Here is an 18,123-nt window from a genome sequence, read left to right as displayed (position 1 = left end):
CTCTCCCTCCCCCAGCACCCACACAGGCTCAGCTCCTGCAACCCTCACCTTTAATTCCCCCCCAGCACCAAGACCCCCACCATTTCGGGGGGTTCGGGGGTCACCCGCAGCGCATCCTCGGCCCTCGCTGGGGGCAGCAGCACAAGACGCTCAGACACCCCCCCGGTCCCCTGAGTTGTTTAGTTTTTTTTTTTTTTTCTCAGGGCCCTACGGGGCGCCCCGCGAAAAGGGCTTCGGCCTCGGGGTTCCGCTCGGGATGGTGGCTCCGGAGCAGCTGGAACGGGGCCTCGGAGCGACGCCGCAGCAGCAGCCGCGCGGTCAGCAGGCCCCACAGGAACACGGTCACCCAGGCCGACGCCTGCGGGGCCGAGAGGACAAATTGAGGGGGGGGACAAGCTGATAATGCAGCCTCCTCGCCCCCATCCCAGTCCCACCCTCCGGCTTCTTGCTCCTCACCCCCTGCCTCCCAGGAATTGGGGGTGTCACCCCCCCCCCCCAAACCCACCTGGGCGCTGCGGAGGTTGCTGTAGAAGCGGGTCGGGCGATAGGGTGATCCCCAGGGCTTGTGTTCAGCCTCCTGGCAGCTGCGGAGACGGAGAGAAGCAGGAATTAGGGGGGTGGGAAGGCTGGAAAAACCATGGAGACCCCCCCCACCCACCCCCTTTTTTCCCAGGAAAAGTCACTGGGACCTGGTCACGGCCTTGGTTTGCAGGATGGAGGCGCAGAGAGCGTCCAGCCCCACGCGGAGGATGCAGGCGGCGACCAGGAGGAAGAAGAGGATGATGAAGGCGACAACCAATGCGACGCTGAGCCAAACGCGATCCCTGCGCAAGGAAAAAATAGGGAAGGGGGTGGGGGGGGTGGGCAGCCTCAGCAAAGCAGGAGAGGGGGACACACACACACACAACCCTGGAGCCCTCGATCCATCCTCACCAGCGCGGCTCCTCGGTGCAGCAGCCGTAGACGCCGTAGAGGAGGGAGGAGAAGCTGTAAAGAGCCACCACGATGGAGACGGCCGAGACGAAGGAGCAGAGCGAGACGGAGCTGAAGGATTTGGGCACCAGCGCCGTCCCGGTCCAGCCGACGGTGCCGTAAAGGAGGCACCAACCTCCGAACTCCCCCTGCGAACCGGAGGGTGGTTGTGGGGGGGCCTGCTCGGTGCCCCCCAACCCTCCCCTGGATCCATCCAGCGAGGAGGAGGAGGAGGACGGAAGCTCAAACCACTCCAGCTGACGCCCTCACGTGCTTCGCCGGGAGCGACGGGACGGGAGCAGGACTCGTCCCCCCCTTCCCTTCCTCCAGCCCGGCTTCCCACCGCTCCCAGTAACCAAACTGGGAGGCACCAAGCGAGGAAAAGGAAGACCTGGATGAGGCAGGAGCGGGATGGAAGCCACCCGGGGCGGCTGCGAAGCTCCTGGGATGGAGCGAGGAGGGGGGTGGGAGCGCCGTCCCCCCCCCCCCACCCCCGGTTTGGTCCCCGTCCCCCCGGGCGCCGCGGTACCTGGGCCACGGTGAGGGCGGCGGCGCAGACGACGCCGCAGAGGAAGGCGGCTGCGTGGAGGCCGAGCTCCGCCAGCTGCAGGACGGACACCGCCATCTTCCACCCCCCTTGGAGCCCGGCCTCCTCCGCTCCTCCCCACCCACGTTCCCGCACCCACACCGCCTCAGGGGTCGGCTGCTCCGGCTTCCAATTCCAGCGGGGCTGGGGGCTCCCTCGTCGGTGATTCCCACCCTTTGGAAGAGCCCCTGGGCCCAGCCCGCGTGGAGGTGGCATCATCCGAGCATCCACACGGCCACCTACATCCTCCATCCATCCATCCCTCCTCCCCTCTTCACATCCTCCATCCATCCAACCACCCCCTCCATCCACTCATTCCTCCTCAACCCAGCCTCCCCTCTTCTCCATCCACCCCTCCTCCTCTTCTCCATCCACCCTCCTCAATCCATCCATCCCTCTTCTCCATCCCTCCAACCTCCTCTTCTCCATCCCTCCAACCTCTTCTCCATCCACCCTTCTCAATCCGTCCCTCTTCTCCATCCCTCCAACCTCTTCTCCATCCACCCTTCTCAATCCATCTCTCTTCTCCATCCATCTCTCTTCTCCATCCATCCTTCTTCTCCATCCACGCCTCTCAATCCATCCATCTTCTTCAACCATCCCTCTTCTCCATCCATCCCTCCTCTCCATCTATCCCTCCTCCTCTTCTCCATCCATCCTCTCTTCTCCATCCATCCCTCCTCCTCTTCTCCATCCATCCCTCTTCTCCATCCACACCTCTCAATCCATCCATCTTCTTCAACCATCCATCTTCTTCATCCATCCCCCCCTCTTCTCCATCCCTCCCTCCCCCTCTTCTCCATCCCTCCCTCCCCCTCTTCTCCATCCATCCATCTCTTCTCCATCCATCCATCTCTTCTCCATCCATCCCTTCCTCCTCCCTCATCTCCTGCAACTCCCACCACCTCCTCTCCGAGCGTTTATTAACCACGGATCCCGCCTACAGCTCCCCATCCCGCCGGGAGCCGATACCAGCCGGCTCTCGGAGGTCGGCGCGGAGGAGCCGCGGCGCGAGGCGCTCAGAGGAGGAGCAGCAGCGAGTACTCGGCCCGCGGCCAGCGCCGGGCGGGCCGGCCGGTGCGGCCGATCATGGGTAACTTCTGCGCGTAGCGGGAGACGTGGCCGGGGCCGTGGTGCTGCGGGAAGCTGGTCTGGAAGAGGCGCCCCTGGCAGCGCCGCCCGGCCTGGCGCCCGGCGATGACGAAGCTGAAGCGGGGGACGCCGCGCGGCGTGAAGCGGCACTTCTGGAAGACGTCGCGGGGCCCGGGACGGTGACCGGGCTGCCGGGGGGCCCCGCGGGGCCGAGCCAGGCTGGCCGGGCGATGGAGCGCGGGGCGGCCGGCGGGGACCTCGCCGCGGGGACTCTCCTCGCCGCGGGGGCTCACGGTGGCGTTGGCCGTCAGCTGCGGCATCTTCCTGGCCGCCCCCTCGCCGCCGAAGGCCGCCGGCTCCTTGCGGGCTCCCTCCGGCGTGCCGGGAGGCGGCGGCGGCGAGGCTGGCGCAGAGCCCGTGCCGAAGCGGGAGGCCAAGCTGTCCCCAAAGAAGTCGTAGAGCTCGGCGTACATCTCGTGGAGGGAGAGGACGGCGGGAGCCGGAGCGGAGGAGGCGCCGCCGCCGCCTCCCAGCTGGAGCAGAGGGCGGCCGAGGCCGAATCCCGCTTCCGACGGGGAATCCTGCCGGGGGCTGTGCCGCGGGGAGGCCTCGGGCCGGGGGACGGCGCCGCACGGCGGGACGGGCGCTTGCTGAGCCTTCATCTTCAGCAGCCGCTCAACCGCCACCTGGAACGGCGACGGCGGCGATGGGGACGGCGCGGAGCCTCAGCCGCGCGCGGAAAAGACCTCGGAGACGCGTCCAGCTGGATCCCTTCACCACTCAACCATCCCCGAGCACCTCGTCTTTAGAACTTCTCCAGAGATGGAGACTCCACCACCTCCTCCAGAGCTTCACACCTCTTTCCACGAGGGAATATTCCCAACATCCCACCTAGAGCTTTCCTGGCACCACTGGAGCCATTTCTGCTCATCCCATTGTTTGTTCCTTGGGAGAAGAGCCCAGAACCCACCTTCCTCCAACCTCTCAGGTGGTTGTGGAGAGCAACGAGGCCTCCTCCTCTCCAGACCAAACCCTCTCCAGATCCCTCAGCCCCTTCCCCAGCTCCATTCCCTCCAGATGCCCCTCAACATCCTCCTTGGAGCCCAAAACCGAGTCCCGGACGCGTCCAGGGGGACGACCCCATCTCCTGATCCCTCTGGAGATCCTTCCAGCCCACAGATCCATCCCAGCCTGATCCCCGGATCCATCCCAGCCCCTCAGAAGGCCGGAGCTGCTCACCAGGATGGCTCCGTAGACCTTGTGTCCGTCAGCCTTGACCTGAGCGTTGGAGACGGAATAATCGTCCAAGACCGCCTGCAGGTTGGCCCAGTAGGTGGGGAGGTGGGGGTAGAGAACTTGTTCCACCGCCTGGAGAGAAGGGACGGACACACGGACAGCGGGATCCGCTGGAGCGAGGGAGGGAGACGGGAGGGGTGGGATCCAAGGGACCAGAGACAATGGGATGGGTGGGATTTGATGGGATGGGATCCACCAGAGAGAGCAGAGATGATGGGAAAGATGGGATTTGATGGGATTGGGATGGTGGGATCCACCAGAGGGAGCAGAGATGACGGGATGGGTGGGATTGGGACGGGTGGGATCCGCTGAAGCGAGTGGAGGTGATGGGAAAGGTGGGATTCGATGGGATTGGGACGGTGCGATCCCACGGGATCCTCACCTTCCACCCCAGCGCGTGCAGCCCCACGACGGCTCCGTAGTGGGAACAGAGCGGCCGCACGGGATCGGCCAGGACCTTCTGGAGCGAGAGCAGGATCTGGTGGTAGAGGCCGCTCACCAGGTCGCCGTGGGTCCTGGGGGAATAAAACGAGGCGGATGCTCCAAAAAAATCTGTTTCCCACCCCGATTTTTCCCCGCTGGGAGCGTCGCCCTCCCCGGGAAAGGTCCCCGTCCCACCAGAAGATGCGGCTGAGGAGCATGGCGGCGTAATCCCGCAGCGTCCAGTGGTCGTTGAGGGGGTTGATGGAGGCGGCCAGCGGCTCCAGGGCGCAGTACATGACGCTGGCGATGAGGCTGCGGACGTAGGAGCCCAGGCACAGGAACGGGTTCTGGATCAGGCTCCGCGCGATGTGGAGCAGCCGGTTGAGCTGCTCCAGGTCGTGGCTCACGGATTTCACCTGGGGGAGAGGAAACGCAGCTGGGACGGGCGCGAGAGCCGGAGGATGCGCAGAGGGATCCGAGGGGGATCCCACTCCTCCCATTCCTCCTGCTCGTCCCGCTGGAGCTCCCCCACCCCACCGGATCCCACCAAATCCCAACCATCCCATCGCCTCTGGTCTCTCTGATGGATCCCACCCATCCCAATCCTGCTGGATCCCACCCATCCCATGGGATCCCAGCCCTCCCAATCCCAGTGGATCCCACTCATCCCATGGGATCCCACCATCCCATAGGATCCCAGCCCTCCCGATCCTAATGGATCTCAACCATCCCATAGGCCCCCACCCCTCCCAATCCTAATGGATCCCACCATCCCCGTGGATCCCAGCCCTCTCAATCCCAGTGGATCCTACTCATCCCATGGGATCCCACTCCTCCCAATCCTAATGGATCTCAACCATCCCATGGGATCCCAGCCCTCCCAATCCCAGTGGATCCCACCATCCCATGGGATCCCACCCATCCCAATGCCAGTGGATCCCACCATCCCGTAGGATCCCACCCATCCCAATCCTAATGGATCTCAACCATCCCATGGGATCCCACTCCTCCCAATCCCAGTGGATCCCACCATCCCATGGGATCCCACCCATCCCAATCCTAATAGATCTCAACCATCCCATGGGATCCCCACCCTCCCAATCCCAGTGGATCCCACTCATCCCATGGGATCCCACCATCCCATAGGATCCCATCCATCCCGATGCTAATGGATCTCAACCATCCCATAGGATCCCAGCCCTCCCAATCCCAGCAGATCCCACCATCCTGTGGGGTCCCACCATTCCAATCCCAGTGGATCCCACCATCCCGTGGGATCCCAGTCCTCCCAGTCCCAGCGGATCCCACCATCCCATGGGATCCCAGCCCTCCCAATCCCAGCGGATCCCACCATCCCATGGGATCCCACCCATCCCAATCCCAGCAGATCCCACCATCCCATGGGATCCCAGCCCTCCCAATCCCAGTGGATCCCACCATCCCATGGGATCCCAGCCCTCCCAATCCCAGCGGATCCCACCATCCCATGGGATCCCAGCCCTCCCAATCCCAGCGGATCCCACCATCCCATGGGATCCCAGCCCTCCCAATCCCAGCAGATCCCACCATCCCGTGGGGTCCCACCATCCCAATCCCAACGGATCCCACCATCCCATGGGATCCCACCCATCCCAATCCCAGTGGATCCCACCATCCCATCGCTCTGCTCACCCCGCTGACCACGTAGACGAAATAGGGCAGGAGCGCCGCGATCTTGGAATTGGTTTGGAGATCCTGCAGGGCCACCTAAGGGCGCGGAATTCCAGCCCTGGGGACGCGGAGAGGGGGCCGCGTCCCTCCCCAGTGCTCCCGGTCCCCCCAGTTCCCACCTTCATGAGGTGCAGGTCGTCGCCCAGCACCGCGCGCGTGACGTGCTGGTAGTACTTGAGGAGCTCGTCCGACAGCGTGGAGACGGCACTCGGCACTGCGGAACGTCGGGAACGTCACGTTCCAGCCCCGGAGAAGGGTGAGGGTCCCCTCCCAACCCCGCGGCGTTCCTCACCGGATCCCTGCGGCTCCAGGTTGCCTTTGCCATCCAGGTAGGAGACGTGGACTGCAAGGAGAGAACGGGGTGGAGCGGCTCAGCCCCCCGGAGCCAGGTGGGAACGGGGAGACGGGATGGGAACGGGGCAGCTGGGAGCAGGAGGGGGTGGGACACGGATACTGGGATCAGGTGGGAATGGGATCGGGTGGGAATGAGACACTGAGATGTTGGGATCAGGTGGGAATGGGATGCAGGGATCAGGTGGGAATGAGATGCTGAGATGCTGGGATAAGGTGGGAATGGGATAAGGTGGGAGTGAGACACTGAGATGCTGGGGTAAGGTGGGAATAGGACGCTGAGATGTTGGAATAAGGTGGGAATGGGATGCGGGGATCAAGTGTGACTGGGATCAGGTGGGAATGAGACACAGATGCTGGTATCAGGTGGAAATAGGATCGGGTGGGAATGAGATGCTGAGATGCTGGGATGAAGTGGGAATGGGACACTGAAATGTTGGGATAAGGTGGGACTGGGATCAGGTGGGAACGAGACACTGAGATGTTGGGATAAGGTGTGAAGGGGATCAGGTGGGAATGAGACCCTGAGATGCTGGGATAAGGTGGAAAAACGATGCTGAGATGTTGGAATAAGGTGGGAGTGGGATGCGGGGATCAGGTGGGACTGGGATCAGGTAGGAATGAGACACTGAGATGCTGGGATCAGGTGGGAATAGGATCAGGTGGGAATGAGATGCTGAGATGCTGGGATCAGGTGGGAATAGGACACTGAAATGTTGGGATAAGGTGGGAATGGGATGCAGGGATCAGGTGGGACTGGGATCAGGTGGGAATGAGACACTGAGATGCTGGAATCAGGTGGGAACGTGGCGCTGGGATGAAGCAGGAATGGGATCAGGTGGATCGGGACACCGGGATGAAGCAGGAATGGGATCAGGTGGATCGGGACACCGGGATGAAGCAGGAAGGGGCTCGGGGGCAGCGGGCGCTGGGCCGGGGCCCCTCACCCCGCACGGTGGTCTCGGCGCAGCCCTTGGGGATGTTGGTGGCCAGCGCCAGCTCCACCAGGTTGACCTCCCGATCCTCCTGGAAGTAGAGCTCCCCCTCCTTGAGGGCTCGGAACGGCAGCGCGTCCTGCGACCCCCACCCGCACACGGCCTGCGGGAAAACGCCGCTGGGAAAAAACAGGGGTCCCAGTGCCCCCCCCAGGGCTCCCAGTTCCCCCCCCAGGGCTCCCAGTTCCCCCCCCCAGGGGTCCCAGTGCCCCCCCCCAACGAGGGGTCCCAGTGCCCCCCCCCAACCAGGGCTCCCAGTTCCCCCTCCCAGGGCTCCCAGTCCCCCCCCCACCAAGGCTCCCAGTTCCCCCCCAACCAGGGCTCCCAGTCTCCCTAGTCCAGTGTTCCCAGTCCCCCCAGTGCTCCCAGTCTCCACAGTCCAATGTTCCCAGTCTCCCTAGGCCAGTGCTCCCAGTCCCCCCAGTGCTCCCATTTCCACCAGTGCTCCCAGTCTCCACAGTCCAGTGTTCCCAGTCTCCCTAGGCCAGTACTCCCAGTCCCCCCAGTACTCCCAGTCCCCCCAGTTCCCCCAGTGCTCCCAGTCCCCCCAGTGCTTCCAGTCTCCCCAGTGCTCCCAGTCCCCCCAGTCCAGGGCTCCCAGTCCCCCGTTCCCAGTCCCCCCAGTGCTCCCAGTTTCCCCCAGTGCTCCCAGTCTCCACAGTCCAGTTTCCCCAGTCTCCCTAGGCCAGTGCTCCCAGTCCCCCCAGTCCCCCCCAGTTCTCCCAGCCCCCCCCAGCGCCCCCAGCCCAGCGTTCCCAGCGCCCCCGGCCCCCTCACCTCCACGTTACTCCAGCGCAGGGCCCTGTTGAAATCCTCCACGGTCAGTTTGCGCCTCCGCGTGTGCTTGAGGAACTGGGAGCTGTTCTGGGGGGGGCGGGCACGGCTGCAGCCCCGGGCCCGGGCCCTTCCCCTTCCCCTTCCCCCCTTCCCCTTCCCCCTCCCCGGTACCTGCGTGGCCTCCCGCAGCCGGTAGCACACGTCCTCGGCCAGCAGCGCCGCCACCTCCTCGCTGAGCTCCAGCCCCGCGCTCTCCGCCATCAGCCGCACCGAGTCCCGCGGCAGCTCCACGAAGCGCCGCTCCTCGCGCTCCGCCATGGCGGAGGGATACGGGGAGGGGCGGGGCTAGGCAAATGAGGCCGCGCGCAAGGGACTATGGGGGAGAATAGGCGGGGCTATGCAAATGAGACTGCGCGCAAAGGATTATGGGGGAGTCGGCGGGGATATGCAAACGAGTCCGCGCGCAAAGGACTGTGGTGCGACTAGGCGGGGCTATGCAAATAAGACTGCTGCGCAGAGGACGATGGGAGAGAGGGGAGGGGCTATGCAAATACGTCTGCACACAAAGAACTATGGGGCGAGTAGGCAGGGCTATGCAAATACATACGTGCGCAAAGGACTATGGGGAGAGTGGGCGGGGCTATGCAGATGAGACTGCGCGCAAAGGACTATGGGGGTCAGAAGGCGGGGCTATGCAAATGAAAGCGCGCAAAGGATTATGGGGGCGAACAGGAGGGGCTATGCAAATGCAGCTAAGCGCAAATGACTATGGGGGCGAGTAGGCGGGGATATACAAATAGAGCTGCTGCGCAAGGGACGATGGGTGAGAGGGGCGGGGCTATGCAAATTAGGCCCGCGCAAAGGACGCAGGGAGAGAGGGGAGAGTGGGCGGAGCTATGCGAATGAGGCCGCGCGCAAGGGACACTGGGAGCGTGGAATCAGTGGCGGGGCTAAGGAAATGAGGCGGGGAAGAGCGCGCGTAAACAGCGGGCGGGGATACGCAAATGAGACCCTCTGAACGCGCGCAAGGATCGCTGGGAGCGCGGGGTGGTGGTCGCCGTGACTTTAGAGTGAGTGGAGAGCGGTGGGGCCCGTGCGGGCGGAAGTATCTGGCATCGCTTCTCGGCCTTTTGGCTAAGGCCTTTTGGCTAAGATCAAGTGTAGTATCTGTTCTTATCAGTTTAATATCTGATACGTCCTCGATGAGAGGACTTTATATTAAACGGATTTTTGGTCGTGGGAGTTGGATTCGGAGCTTGCTGCCTCCGCTCCGCGCATCGTCCCGGTATTGCAGTGCTTCCGGGCACGGTGCACCCCCTCAGGGGGACTATTTGTGGTTAAAAACAGAATAAATGCGCTTCTGCGGGACTTCTTCTCCTGTTGTGCTTTGGGTCTGGAGTAAGTTTAGCGCTGGAGGCTCGGAGCTCGGTCGCTGGGGCCGCAGCGCTCCCCAATATCCCTCCGCGCCCCCCCCGCGCCTCTGAAAAGAGGAGAAAACGGCTCTTTTCGAGCCTCCAAAGGGATCTGAACAGGCTGGACCGCTGGGCTGAGACCAACGGGATGAGGGTTAACGAGGCCAAACGCCGCGTCCTGCCCTTGGGGCACAACAACCCTGGGCAGCTCCAGCCTAGGAGAAGTTTGGCTGGAAAGGGCCTGGAGGAGAAGGACCTGGGGGGGTTGGTTGAACAGGAGCCAGCAGGGGCCCAGGGGGCCAAGGAGGCCAAGGGCATCCGGGCTTGGAGCAGAGCCGGCGTGGCCAGCAGGGCCAGGGAGGTTCTTCTCCCTCTGGTGAGACCCAACCTCAAATCCTGTGTTCAGTTGTGGGCCCCTCCCCACAAGAAGGATGTTGAGGCTCTGGAGCGAGTCCAGAGAAGAGCAACGAAGCTGGGGAAGGGGCTGGAGAACAAGCCTGAGGGCCCTGGGGGGGTTTATCCTGGAGAAGAGGAGGCTGAGGGGAGACCTCGTTGCTCTCTGCAACTCCCTGAGAGGAGGTTGTGGAGAGGAGGGAGCTGGGCTCTTCTCCCCCAGCCCCAAAATCCCTGGAATTGGCCCCAAACGCACAGCAGGGGCGTCCGTGTCCACAGAGGCTTTATTGGGGGGGCTCCCAGTGCTCCCAGTTGATGTCTGGGAGGTTCCAGTTTGTGCTGGGGGGGTCCCAGCCCATTCCAGAGGAGTTCCAGAGGGTTCAGGGGGAGGGGGGGGCTCCCAGTGGGTGCAGGGGGGGGCTCAGCCCTGCTCCAGCCCCACCGCTCCCCCCCTCCCGAAGAAGGATGCTGAGCGCCGGGGGGGCTTCACGCGCCGCAGCTCCTGCCCTGGGGTGGGGGGAATGGGGGGGTCAGCGCTCGCCTGGGACCCCCCCACGGCCCCCCCTGGACCCCAAGTGTGTGTGTGTGTCCCACCCCGGGGTCCCCCTCAGCGCCCCCCTCACCCAGACTGCCCCCCCGTGACCCCCCCAATGCCCCCCTCTCCTCCTGGGACCCCCCTGTGTCCCCACCCCGGACCCCAAGTGCCCCCGCAATGCTCTGAGACCCCCCTGGACCCTAAGTGTCCCCCCCCCAAGTGTCCCCCCACAACCTGGGACCCCCCTGCACCCCCCTCTGGACCTCAAGTGCCCCCTCCATGCCCCCCCCCACCTCTGGGACCCCCCTGGACCCCAAGTCCCCCCACCCTGCACCCCCCCGGACCCCAAGTGCCCCCCCCCATGCCCCCCCTGACCGCTGGGACCCCCCTGGACCCCAATAACCCCCCCCCCTTACCCTCCCGCACGAAGTCGAGGGTCGGGAGGCGCTGCAGCTTTCGCCGCCGCCGCCAGGGGGCGCCGGCGGAGGGAGGAGCCTCGGCTCCGGTGGGCGGGGCCTCGGGCGCGGTGGGCGGGGCCAGGTCGATGCAGCACTCGATGAGGGCGCTCATGAGCGCCGCCTGCAGGCGGGGCCGGGCTCAGCGCCCCCCAGGGACCCATAGGGACCCATAGGGACCCACAGAGCCCCATAGAGCCCATAGGGACCCATAGAGCAACCCACGGGGACCCATAGAGCCCATAGGGACCCATAGAGCAACCCATGGGGACCCATAGAGCCCATAGGGACCCACAGAGCAATCCATAGAGCCCCATAGAGCAACCCATGGGGACCCACAGAGCCCTATAGAGCCCATAGGGACCCATAGAGCAACCCACGGGGACCCATAGAGCCCATAGGGACCCATAGAGCAACCCATAGAGCCCCACAGAGCAACCCATGGGGACCCACAGAGCCCTATAGAGCCCATAGGGACACATAGAGCAACCCACGGGGACCCACAGAGCCCCATAGAGCCGATAGGGACACATAGAGCCCATAGGGACCCATAGAACAATCCATAAAGACCCATAGAGCCCATAGGGACCCATAGAGCAACCCATGGGGACCCACAGTGACCCATAAGGACCCATAGTGCAACCCACGGGGACCCATAGAGCCCATAGGGACCCATAGTGACCCATAAGGACCCATAGTGCAGCCCAGGGGGACCCATAAAGCAACCCATTGGGACCCACAGTGACCCGACCCACAGTGACCCATAGGGACCCATAGAGCAACCCATGGGGACCTATAGGGACCCATAGAGCAACCCACAGAGCCCATAGAGCAACCCATAAGGACCCATAGAGCCCACAGAGACTCACAGCGACCCATAGGAACCTATAGGGACCCATAGAGCAACCCACAGGACCCACAGAGAGCCCGTAGAGAGCAACCCCTAAGGACCCACAGTGACCCATAGGGACCTACAGGACCCATACAGCCCCACAGAGCAACCCATAGGGACTTATAGTGACCCACAGAGCAACCCACGGGGACCCATAGGGACCTATAGACCCATAGAGCGACCCACAGAACAACCCACAGAGCCCATAGAGCAAACCATAGGGATTCACAGAGACCTATAGGGACACGCAGAGGCGCGTAGGGGGCCCGCAGTGACCCACAACCGCCCCCCGGTGACCCACAACTACCCCCCCCTCGCCGTGGGTCGCGCCGCGGGCCCCACCTGGGGGGAGAAGATGCGCAGCAGGCGGCTGACGGGGGCCCCGTCGTGGTCGCCGTCGAACTCCAACCAGAGCTGGGGGGGCTCCTCCTCCTGCCCCACGGCGGCGCCGTCCTCCTCCTCCTGCCCCACGGCGGCGCCGTCCTCCTGCCCCACGGCGCCCACCAGCTCCAGCACAGCTCGGCGTAGGTCAGCGACAGCAGCACTTGCTGGGGGGACGGGGGTCAGCCCCACGGCCGCCCCACAGCACCTCCCTCTGCCCCACGGCTGCCCCACAGCTCCCTACAACCCCGCCCCCAAGCCCTACAGCCCCCCCAGTGGGGCTGATCCTGCCCCATAGCCCCCCCAATGGGCCTGATCCTGCCCCATAGCCCCCCCAGTGGGTCTGATCCTGCCCATAGCCCCCCCAACCCCCCCAGTGGGTCTGATCCTGCCCCATAGCCCCCCCAATGAGCCCGATCCTGCCCCATAGCCCCCCCAGTGGGTCTGCTCCTGCCCCACAGCCCCCCCAATGAGCCCGATCCTGCCCCATAGCCCCCCGGCGTCCCTCTTACCCTCTCTCGGGGGTCGATGATGGTGACCCCCTCCAGCCCCACGGCGACGCTCACGGGGCGCAGCCCCCCCCGGCCCAGCAGCCCCCCCGGCCGCTCGATGGCCCCTGGAAGAAGGCGCAGCTGGGGGGGGGGGGGGGGAGAAACGTGGGTCAGGGGAGGCACCTGGGGGGGGCAGAACCCCCTCCCTGGGGCACCTGGGGGCTCTGGGGTGACTGCAGGGGGTTTGAGAGGGCAGGAACTTGGGGGGGGAACCCAGGGGGGTCTAGGGGGTGTCCTATGGGGGTCCCTGCCCCTATGGGGGGGGCATTTGGGGGTCCCTGGTGGGGGTTTGGGGGTCTCTATGGGTCTCATAGGGGTCCCTTGGAGGGTTTGGGGGTTCCTGGGGGGGGTCCCTGTCCCCATGGAGGGCTCCATAGAGGGGGTCCCTGTGCCCATGGAGGGGGCATTTCGGGGTGCCTATGGGTCTGGAGGGGGTCCCTGTGATCACAGTGGGGGGGGGGGGTCTCTGGGGGGGGGGTCCTGTCCCCATAGGGGCTCCTTGAGGGGGGGTTGGGGGGTCCCTGTACCCACAGGGGTCCCTGGGGGATTTCGAGGTTCCCTGGGGGGGGTCCCTGTGCCCATGGGGGGCTCCCTGGGGGGTTGGGGGTCCCTGGGGGGGTCCGTTCCCCTCACCCGTAGCGGGCAGCGCGTGGCAGAGCCGCAGGTACTGGCGGGCGAGCCGGGGGCCGGGGGTGTCGGGGCGGGGGCTCGGGCGAAGGCTCCCAGCAGCTGCTCCTCGGGGGGCGGCGAGCGGGGCCCGAACAGCAGCGCCCCCCAGCGGCGGGGGGGGGGCCGCGGCAGCACCTCCGGAACCAGCCGCCTGCGGGGGGGGGGGGGGGGGCAGTTAGGGGGGTGAGGGGGGCAGCTGGGGGGTGAGGGGGGCAGTGAGGGGGTTGAGGGGGCAGTTGGGGAGTGAGAGGGGGCATTTGGGGGTGACAGAGGCATTTAGGGGTGAGGGGGGCAGTGAGGGGGCAGTTAGTGGGGGCAATTGGGGGTGAGAGGGTCGGGGGAGCTGGAGGGGGCACAGGGTGTTGGGGGAAATGGTGGGGGGAGCAAGGCTTGAGGTGTGGGTCAGGGAGTGGGTCCTGTGGGTCAGGAATGGATCCTGGGGGTCAGGGAGTGGGTCCTGTGGGTCGCTGTGGGTCAGGGAATGGCTCCTGGGGTCAGGGAATGGATCCTGGGGGTCAGCGAAGGGCTCCTGGGGGTCGCTATGGGTCAGGGAATGGATCCCGGGGGTCGCTATGGGTCAGGGAATGGATCCTGGGGGTCAGGGAATGGATCCTGTGGGTCGCTGTGGGTCAGGGAATGGCTCCTGGGGGTCAGGGAATGGATCCTGTGGGCCACTAGGGGTCAGGGAATGGATCCTGGGGGTCAGGGAATGGCTCCTGGGGGTCAGGGAATGGATCCTGTGGGTCGCTGTGGGTCAGGGAATGGATCCTGGGGGTCGCTATGGGTCAGGGAATGGATCCTGGGGGTCAGGGAATGGATCCTGGGGGTCACTATGGGTCAGGGAATGGATCCTGTGGGTCAGGGAATGGATCCTGGGGGTCGCTATGGGTCAGCGAATGGATCCTGTGGGTCACTATGGGTCAGAGAATGGCTCCTGGGGGTCAGGGAATGGCTCCTGGGGGTCGCTATGGGTCAGCGAATGGATCCTGGGGGTCAGGGAATGGATCCCAGGGGTCAGGGAATGGATCCTGCGGGTCGCTATGGGTCAGGAATGGATCCTGTGGGTCACTATGGGTCAGGGAATGGATCCTGGGGGTCAGCGAAGGGCTCCTGGGGGTCGCTATGGGTCAGGGAATGGATCCTGGGGGTCGCTGTGGGTCAGGGAATGGATCCTGGGGGTCAGGGAATGGCTCCCGGGGGTCGCTATGGGTCAGGGAATGGATCCTGGGGGTCGCTGTGGGTCAGGGAATGGATCCTGGGGGTCAGGGAATGGCTCCCGGGGTCGCTGTGGGTCAGGGAATGGATCCTGTGGGTCAGGGAATGGATCCTGTGGTCGCTGTGGGTCAGGAATGGCTCCTGGGGTCAGGGAATGGATCCTGTGGGTCACTATGGGTCAGGGAATGGATCCTGGGGGTCAGGGAATGGATCCCGGGGGTCAGGGAATGGATCCTGCGGGTCGCTATGGGTCAGGGAATGGATCTTAGGGGTCAGTGAATGGATCCTGGGGGTCAGCGAAGGGCTCCTGGGGGTCGCTATGGGTCAGGGAATGGATCCCGGGGGTCGCTGTGGGTCAGGGAATGGATCCTGTGGGTCAGGGAATGGATCCTGTGGGTCGCTGTGGGTCAGGGAATGGCTCCTGGGGGTCAGGGAATGGATCCTGTGGGTCACTAGGGGTCAGGGAATGGATCCTGGGGGTCAGGGAATGGATCCTGGGGGTCGCTGTGGGTCAGGGAATGGATCCTGGGGGTCAGGGAATGGCTCCTGGGGTCACTATGGGTCAGGGAATGGATCCTGTGGGTCACTATGGGTCAGGGAATGGATCCTGGGGGTCACTATGGGTCAGCGAATGGATCCTGTGGGTCACTATGGGTCAGCGAATGGATCCTGGGGGTCGCTATGGGTCAGCGAATGGATCCTGTGGGTCAGGGAATGGATCCTGGGGGTCGGGGTGTGGGTCCTGTGGGTCCCTATGGGTCGGGGTGTGGGTCCCGGGGGTCGCTGTGGGTCCCGGGGGTCGCTGTGGGTCGGGGTGTGGGTCCCGCACCGCAGGCCCCGCGCCGTGTGCTCCGTGGGGCAGAAGGGGCCGAGGCGCAGGCGCAGGGCGAGGGCCCCGAGCTCCAGGGCCTCGGCAGGCGCCGCGGGGCAGCGGCCGGCGACCACCAGCGCCCGCGCGTCCTCCCACAGCAGCTGCAGCAGCGGCTCCTCCGACACCTGGGGGGGCACAGACACCGTGGGGCGCCCCACAGCACCCCACAGCACCCCACAGCACCCCACGGCACCCCACAGCACCCCCATAGGGCCCCACAGCACCCCCATAGCACCCCACAGCAACCCATAGCACCCCCATAGCACCCCCACAGCACCCCACAGCACCCCATAGGGCCCCATAGCACCCCATAGGGCCCCATAGCACCCCATAGGGCCCCATAGGGCCCCATAGCACCCCATAGCACCCCACAGCACCCCATAGGGCCCCCATAGCACCCATAGCACCCCACAGCACCCCACAGCACCCCCATAGCACCCCACAGCACCCCACAGTGCCCCATAGCGCCCCCATAGCGCCCCACAGCACCCCATAGCACCCCCATAGCACCCCACAGCACCCCATAGGGCCCCATAGCACCCCATAGCACCCCACAGCCCCCCACAGCACCCCATAGCACCCCCATAGCGCCCCACAGCGCCCCCATAGCACCCCCATAGCGCCCCATAGCACCCCACAGCACCCTACAGCCCCCCCATAGCACCCCATAGCACCCCATAACCCCCCCATAGTGACCCATAACCCCCCCATAGCGCCCCATAACCCCCCCATAGCGCCCCATAACCCCCTATACCGCCCCATAACCCCCCCACAGCGCCCATAACCCCCCCATAGCACCCCATAACCCCCCCATAGCGCCCCATAACCACCCCATAACCCCCCCATAGTGCCCCATAACCCCCCCATAGCGCCCCATAACCCCCCCATAGCGCCCCATAACCCCCTATAGTGACCCATAACCCCCTATAGTGACCCATAACCCCCCCCAGCACCCCATAACCCCCCCTAGCACCCCATAACCCCCCATAGTGACCCATAACCCCCCCATAGCGCCCTACAACCCCCCCAAAGCACCCCATAACCCCCCCATAGCGCCCCATAACCCCCCCATAGCGCCCCATAACCCCCCCATAGCGCCCTACAACCCCCCCAAAGCACCCATAACCCCCCATAGCGCCCCATAACCCCCTATAGTGACCCATAACCCCCCCATAGTGACCCATAACCCCTCATAGCACCCCATAGCCCCCCTCACCTCCAGCTCCTCGCTCTTGGGGAAGAACACGCTCCGGCGCAGCTGCAGACACGGCTCCTCTGGGGGGGCAGAGAAGGACACGGGGGTCAGGGGGCAACTTGGGGGTCAGGAGGGGGGTCAAGGAGGTTCCAGGGACTCCCTGGTCGGGGGGGCAGTGATGCCTTGGGGGGGCCTGGGGGTCCTGGGGGGGTCCTGGGGGGTCTGGGAAGCTCTGGGGGGCTCGGGGGTCAGGGATGTTGGGGTCTGGGGGGAGTCTGGCTGTCCTGGGGGGGTCCTGGGGGATCCCAGGGGTCCTATGGGGGGTCCCACAGGGGTCTGGAGGTCCCGGCGTAGTCTAGGGGTCCTGGGGGGGGTCCCAGGGGGGTCTGGGGGGATCCTAGGGGTGTCCTGAGGGGATCCTAGGGGTGTCCCGGGGGGTTCTGGGGGTGTTGAGGGGGTCCCTGGGGGGATCCTGGGGTGCAGGGGGGATCCCGGGGGGGTCTGGGGGGATCCTGGGGTGCGGGGGGGGTCCCGGGGGGGTCGGGGGGCCCCTCACCATGGGTGATGTCGGCGGGGTCGGCGCAGCTGAAGCGCAGCAGCAGCTCCGGCCACTGCCGGGCCAGGCGCAGCGGGCGGTGACGCGGCTGCAGCTGCACCTCTGGGGGGCAAAAAGGGGGGGGACGGGGGGGAGATGGGGACGGGGGGGGTTAATGGGGTTATAGGGGGGCAAATAGGGGGGGTATTGGGGTCTGGGGTAAATAAGGGGGGGCAAATAGGGGCTTTGGGGGGGTAAATGGGGGATTTTGGGGGGCAAATGGGTGTTCATGGGGTCTGGGGGGGCAAATAGGGGGGTTGGGGGTCAAATGAGGGGGGTCAATGGGGTCTGGGGGGGCAAATAGGGGGGTCAGTGGGGTCTGGGGGGCAAATAGGGGCTTGGGGGGTCAAATGAGGGGGGTCAATGGGGTCTGGGGGGCAAATAGGGGCTTAGGGGGTCAAATGAGGGGGGTCAATGGGGTCTGGGGGGGCAAATAGGGGGGGTCAATGGGGTCTGGGGGGGCAAATAGGGGCTTGGGGGTCAAATGAGGGGGGTCAATGGGGTCTGGGGGGGCAAATAGGGGGGTCAATGGGGTCTGGGGGGCAAATAGGGGCTTTGGGGGTCAAATGAGGGGGGTCAATGGGGTCTGGGGGGGGGCAAATAGGGGGGTCAATGGGGTCTGGGGGGGGCAAATAGGGGGGTCAATGGGGTCTGGGGGGGGCAAATAGGGGGGTCAATGGGGTCTGGGGGGTAAATGGGGGGGGTTATTGGGGTCTGGGGGGGCAACTCGTCAGTGACCCCGCCCCATGACTCCACC

The 18,123-nt window shown here is 65.2% G+C and overlaps 3 protein-coding genes and 1 pseudogene across 3 annotated transcripts; 1 reads left to right on the top strand and 3 right to left on the bottom strand.

The window, feature by feature from the left end:
* Nucleotides 1-39: 39 nt before the first annotated feature.
* On the bottom strand, nt 40-1,775 carry TMEM179B (transmembrane protein 179B). Its single transcript, XM_069883109.1, has 5 exons — nt 1,502-1,775; nt 934-1,121; nt 690-824; nt 506-584; nt 40-358 (listed from the first exon to the last, which is right to left on the bottom strand). Exons 1-5 carry the CDS (start codon nt 1,772-1,774, stop codon nt 200-202), a joined length of 834 nt encoding a protein of 277 aa, XP_069739210.1. The 5' UTR covers nt 1,775; the 3' UTR covers nt 40-199.
* Nucleotides 1,776-2,443: 668 nt separating this feature from the next.
* Nucleotides 2,444-8,534, bottom strand: TAF6L (TATA-box binding protein associated factor 6 like). The gene is made up of 10 exons (XM_069883110.1): nt 8,374-8,534; nt 8,203-8,289; nt 7,378-7,528; nt 6,372-6,422; nt 6,199-6,293; nt 6,041-6,115; nt 4,565-4,785; nt 4,329-4,461; nt 3,890-4,018; nt 2,444-3,336 (listed from the first exon to the last, which is right to left on the bottom strand). Exons 1-10 carry the CDS (start codon nt 8,518-8,520, stop codon nt 2,578-2,580), a joined length of 1,848 nt encoding a protein of 615 aa, XP_069739211.1. The 5' UTR covers nt 8,521-8,534; the 3' UTR covers nt 2,444-2,577.
* A 782-nt stretch (nt 8,535-9,316) lies between these two features.
* LOC138735209 (U2 spliceosomal RNA) lies at nt 9,317-9,521 on the top strand (annotated as a pseudogene).
* A 752-nt stretch (nt 9,522-10,273) lies between these two features.
* On the bottom strand, nt 10,274-17,433 carry FRMD8 (FERM domain containing 8; the record flags this gene model as incomplete). The annotated part of the gene is given in 10 exon segments (XM_069883108.1): nt 10,274-10,514; nt 10,959-11,121; nt 12,232-12,398; nt 12,401-12,437; nt 12,783-12,886; nt 13,455-13,503; nt 13,506-13,641; nt 15,535-15,701; nt 16,793-16,851; nt 17,328-17,433. Coding segments are annotated over 10 exon segments (1,074 nt in total), but the record flags the coding sequence as incomplete, so codon positions are not given.
* Nucleotides 17,434-18,123: the final 690 nt, after the last annotated feature.

The sequence above is a fragment of the Phaenicophaeus curvirostris genome, unplaced genomic scaffold, assembly GCF_032191515.1.
Source record: "Phaenicophaeus curvirostris isolate KB17595 unplaced genomic scaffold, BPBGC_Pcur_1.0 scaffold_571, whole genome shotgun sequence".
Taxonomy (NCBI): Eukaryota; Metazoa; Chordata; class Aves; order Cuculiformes; family Cuculidae; genus Phaenicophaeus; species Phaenicophaeus curvirostris.
This window is presented reverse-complemented; position numbering and strand designations above follow the sequence as displayed.